This window comes from Trachymyrmex cornetzi, unplaced genomic scaffold (genome assembly GCF_001594075.2).
Source record: "Trachymyrmex cornetzi isolate Tcor2-1 unplaced genomic scaffold, Tcor1.1 scaffold644, whole genome shotgun sequence".
In the NCBI taxonomy this organism is placed as follows: Eukaryota; Metazoa; Arthropoda; class Insecta; order Hymenoptera; family Formicidae; genus Trachymyrmex; species Trachymyrmex cornetzi.
This window is the reverse complement of record NW_017299964.1, coordinates 48,345-53,396: the sequence shown is the minus strand read 5'-3', so window position 1 is coordinate 53,396 and position 5,052 is coordinate 48,345. Positions and strand designations below refer to the sequence as shown.

Here is a 5,052-nt window from a genome sequence, read left to right as displayed (position 1 = left end):
CTATGTCACAATGATATAATTTTTAGTGTTTATTAATAAATTTTTAATGAAATTTTTAATTATTAATAAATTGATTGTTACACATTAAATCCTGTGTCGGCTCTAATAGGCATTGAAAGATTTTTATGCAGATTATTTCTAGAGAGCATTTATCTTTTATCTATTGTTTCATAGCAATTCTGCCAAATTCTTGTCATGCATTTATAATGGACACAATCTTCGCAACTTTCAACCTTGCTGTTACATAATTACTCTACACATTTATTAATACAAATTTTTTTTGTGGTTTTTTTTCGTACTGAAGAGGACCCAAACAATAGGATCGAAACGTTTATCTATGTCACAATGATATAATTTTTAGTGTTTATTAATAAATTTTTAATGAAATTTTTAATTATTAATAAATTGATTGTTACACATTAAATCCTGTGTCGGCTCTAATAGACATTGAAAGATTTTTATGCAGATTATTTCTAGAGAGCCTTTATCTTTTATCTATTGTTACAATAAATTGTTAATTAAATTTATAAATTCTTCTTAATTGACTTCTGACACTTTAATAATAGTTTCTCAAGTCCCCCTTGATTAATCAAATAAATTGTCAGAAATGCTCTAAAATATGTACGGTGTGAAAATCAAAAGAAAAGCGATCGGTGCTGCGCCGCGCGCCGAAATACGCTCTTGCACTTCGCACCCGATTTTCTCATAATCTCTTCTACTTTAACTTCTGACACTTTGCACATACTTTGCTCTATACGTAAACAGTGTAAATTCAAATTGTCAGAAGTTTTCTTTAAAATGTAAATTTTCCGATATTTTTCGCAACTTTGGCAGCTTCTGACAACCTTTTAGCTGCCGCGGAAAAGACGCCGGGACCACTCCGGTCCCCCACGACCGCTACTCTCCTTGGAGAGGCCGTTGGATGTGGGAGTCACTCTTTTGCAGTGGCACTTAATCCCACTAGACAAACCGGGAGAAGCAACTAGCGAAGATCCCCGACGACGACGACCTTCCTGCGACGCAGCGACACAGACGTGGCCACCGTTGCCACTAGATCCACTACTGCCGCTAAAGGAGCTCTGCGACATTAGACCGCCCATCAGTCCGCTGCCAAAGATGCCGCGAGGAGCCAAGGACACCTGGCCGCAAGAGGACCAAACGTATCAATCCTAGACTGAACCAGCAGTTATATGGATCCGACTCGGACGCCACCAGTGATTAGTACACTTACACCCAACGTACACGCGCCGCAAGGCGCCATAAAACATTCTCCACAGTACCGAAAGGTACCTCTGTACATAGTGTACATAGAGAGTTATAATAAAGATCACAATATATTTTAATTTGTGGATACACCATTATTAAGCGATACCTGTCCACAGTTTCTCAAGTCCCCCTTGATTAATCAAATAAATTGTCAGAAATGCTCTAAAATATGTACGGTGTGAAAATCAAAAGAAAAGCGATCGGTGCTGCGCCGCGCGCCGAAATACGCTCTTGCACTTCGCACCCGATTTTCTCATAATCTCTTCTATTTTAACTTCTGACACTTTGCACATACTTTGCTCTATACGTAAACAGTGTAAATTTAAATTGTCAGAAGTTTTCTTTAAAATGTAAATTTTCCGATATTTTTCGCAACTTTGGCAGCTTCTGACAACCTTTTAGCTTCCACTTACCCTTCTGACAATTTTTTTACTGCTTTTTCTCATGATCTTCGATGTCTATGTAAATTTTCAGCCGTGCACATCGACAGTTTTTTTAGTTAGACAATTTACACGTTTGATCGTCCGCCCACGCATTTACCTTCCAGCGCGCCTTCTGACAGTCGGGCTTTCGCTTTGCTGGCAGCAATCGAACATTTTCCAGGTAAAATATTTCATGCACCGAGGCATGTCGCACCCCATGTAGCCAGCTCTTAGACTATTATCAAACAGGTATAGGACAAAATTTGTATGTTGCTATAAGTCAAGAATCTGTATCTAGATGTATTAATGAAGTAGTAGATGCATTAAATCAGGCAGATATAACGAACCAGTGGATTAAATTTCCCAGAATTTTAAATGAATTAAAATATTTAAGACAACAGTTAGTACATTTAATTCTTTAACAATATAATATTAAATATGTATTTTAATATTAATTTATATATTTTTTTTTCTAAACTACTATAATAAGACATTATAACACATTTCTAGATTTTATGATAGCCATAGATTTCCTGGAGTAATTGGATGCATAGATTGCACTCACGTAGCTATTTTTCCACCAAAGATTCGTGATGCTATAAATCCTGAACATTATACGTTAATAGAAAAGGATATCATTCCATAAATGTACAATTGGTAAGCGTATAATTGTTGTTCTTTTTAAGGTTAGAATTGTTATTATATCATTTGTATTAATATTATATATAATTTTTTAACTCAGGTATGTGATTGGCGTTTAAAAATATTAAATATAAATGCTCGCTACCCTGGAAGCACACACGATACATACATATGGAATAATTCTGATTTAAAAGTAGGAATGGAAAGAATCAACAGACAATGGTCAAATATGACATTTTTCCTTCTAGGTATAAACACATTATATTATATATAGTATACTATATACATATACGAGGTGTTTTTTTAAATTTCGCCCACTGAAATATAAAAAAAAATATTTTTGGATATTTTGACTCAATTTTTGATCAAGAATAGTGCTACACAATAAATGGACATTTAAGAAACAATCTATTATATTAATATTTTAGAAATATATTTGTATTTTGTAATCTTGTGATATATATTTGTAACTTAAATTTTAGAAGCGTTATTAACTATTAATAACTATTAATAACAATTAATGCTTTAGGTGATTCTGGTTATCCTCTACGACCTTGGTTATTAACTCCAATCATTAATGCAGAAGCAAATAGTCCAGAAGAAAGATACAATAGGAGTCAAATGTCTTGTTGAGCTTTAATAGAACGTTGCAATGGCTTATTAAAGATGCGGTTTCGCTGTTTATTGAAACACAGAGTTTTACACTATTCACCACAAACGGCATGCAAAATTATAAATGCTTGTGCTATTTTGCACAATATGTGTATAGAAAATAATATCCCGTTCCCACAATATGATGATGATTGGCAAGATGATATGTTTAATCAGTACATCGGTGATAACAATGAACAAATAGAGTGAATCCTGATTTGGCAGCAGGTAAACAATTGCGAAACAGATTGATTCGTACTTATTTTCGTTGATATATATATTTATATACATATACGAATGCGGAAAAGACCTTACATATAGAATATATACATTATACATATAATGTGTAACATACATCTAATACATAATATTTAAAATGTATATATAACATATAATATAAAATAAAATAGTAATGTAACATACTTCATAAATTTTTTGAATCTTTTATAATAAAAAAAAAGCAGTATCACATGGAATCACAAAGAATTCTTATGCAGTCTTTACTCTGTAGAACTCAACATATAAATCATAATAACTTCTTATTTAATAATAAACATGGATATATTGACAAACTTTGAACTTATAATATTTAATATACGTAATACACATATGAGTAATAAATATTTATGCTCATATTAAATTTAAAAATAGGAACATATATAAAAATAAAACTGAAAAAATGAAAGATCTACAATGCAAGAATTTGCTGTATTATGAAGGATTGCATTTTTCAACAGCATTAACCAATCTTTTTTGAAGTCTTAACTTTCGTTTCTTCAATATTAACTTTTGGTCATAATAAGAGCTTTGGATTTGGTAAGTTTGTTTTGCTACTTCTGCCAGTATCTCTGTTGGCTGTTGTATAGATTGAACATTGTCTAACTTTTTTTTCCTTTTTTTAATTATTGGTGTAGTTGGAGAACCATTATTATCATTTTCATTTAAATTGTATGCACTATTATCAATTAATGAATTTTCTTTATCTTCATTGTTGTTTGCTTCAGTGCTTTCCATGTTAATATTGACTGCATTATTATGTTCACCAATTTGTATCAACTCTCCTACATTCTGCTGAAGATATTCCCCTTCATTTCCAATTATTTCAAAATGTATCTAATAATAAGAAGCAGAGATACATAAATTCATGCGTTCTATTATGTTATAATAAGGAATGTAAAAATAAGGCTAAAAAAGAAAGTAAAGTAAAATAGAAGAGATTGAAGAAATTAGAAAAAATCTATCAATTACAAAAATATATGTAGAATTTTACCTCAGAGTCTGATCCTATGTGAACTTCACTTTCGTTTATCTCTGTGTGTCCATTAATACTTGTGGAACAAATTAAATTTAATGTTGCTGCCTCTGTTGTACTTAATTTTAGGTTAGATTCAGTCCCTCCTCCAGTTTTATTTCGTTCTGCATTTATTTTGCTTTGCGTCATTTTACTACGACATGATAATATAAGTTTTAATGTAATAGAAATTATTCGATTTATATCTATTATATGTAGTATATTAATATACGTTATATACTTACTTTCCGCCAAGATTTCCAATCTTTACTTATACCATTGCAACTATTTAAGATATCTGTTATCTTTTGCCATAAGATGGTTGCATCTTTATATGTAAAATCAGCTGAAAATTTATCCGACAAGAAGCGCGGATTTTTTTCCATATATTGTAATAATAATGTTTTTTGTTCTTCGGTAACATTTGCACTGCGCTTTTTCTTATCCATTTTCGTTTTTCGCGTGAGACCTCTAAATGAGACCACTGTACTGATCTGATTATTATTAAATGACTATTTGTTACTTACTGACAAGTACTCGATGTTTTTACTACAGATAGTTAATAATCCAGTGTTGCCACGTATTCTATTCGTGCAAAAGATACGTACACGAATCTAAATACGAACGCTCGCATTGTGTCTTAAAGAATACATATCGATGATTGAACGATAAACGTATGCGTATTTGAACCATTCGTAAGTTACGTACACGCAAAGTTACGAGTAAGTTAGAGAATCGGGGCCCTGGCAACCGTGGTCCGTGCGCGATTCGGTGCGGCGG

The 5,052-nt window shown here is 32.1% G+C and overlaps 2 protein-coding genes across 2 annotated transcripts in view; one reads left to right on the top strand and one right to left on the bottom strand.

The window, feature by feature from the left end:
- Positions 1–2,963, top strand: part of LOC108766992 (putative nuclease HARBI1) — a 6,929-nt gene extending 3,966 nt beyond the window's left edge. Inside the window, 5 exon segments of the mRNA XM_018516609.1 lie at positions 1,944–2,088; positions 2,199–2,299; positions 2,302–2,345; positions 2,431–2,578; positions 2,860–2,963. Of these exon segments, the coding sequence (XP_018372111.1) occupies positions 1,944–2,088; positions 2,199–2,299; positions 2,302–2,345; positions 2,431–2,578; positions 2,860–2,963 (542 nt within the window).
- Positions 2,964–3,692: 729 nt separating this feature from the next.
- Positions 3,693–4,422, bottom strand: LOC108766991 (uncharacterized). Its single transcript, XM_018516608.1, has 2 exons — positions 4,252–4,422; positions 3,693–4,094 (listed from the first exon to the last, which is right to left on the bottom strand). Exons 1-2 carry the CDS (start codon positions 4,420–4,422, stop codon positions 3,693–3,695), a joined length of 573 nt encoding a protein of 190 aa, XP_018372110.1.
- Between the last annotated feature and the right edge of the window lie 630 nt (positions 4,423–5,052).

Bases quoted from the DNA above. Each gene is read 5' to 3' on its own strand.
- LOC108766991 (XM_018516608.1), bottom strand. From the start codon at position 4,422: ATGACGCAAAGCAAAATAAATGCAGAACGAAATAAAACTGGAGGAGGG. The intron at 4,095-4,251 runs GTAAAATTCTAC...TCTTATTATTAG, and splicing joins ACATAGGATCAGACTCTGAG to ATACATTTTGAAATAATTGG.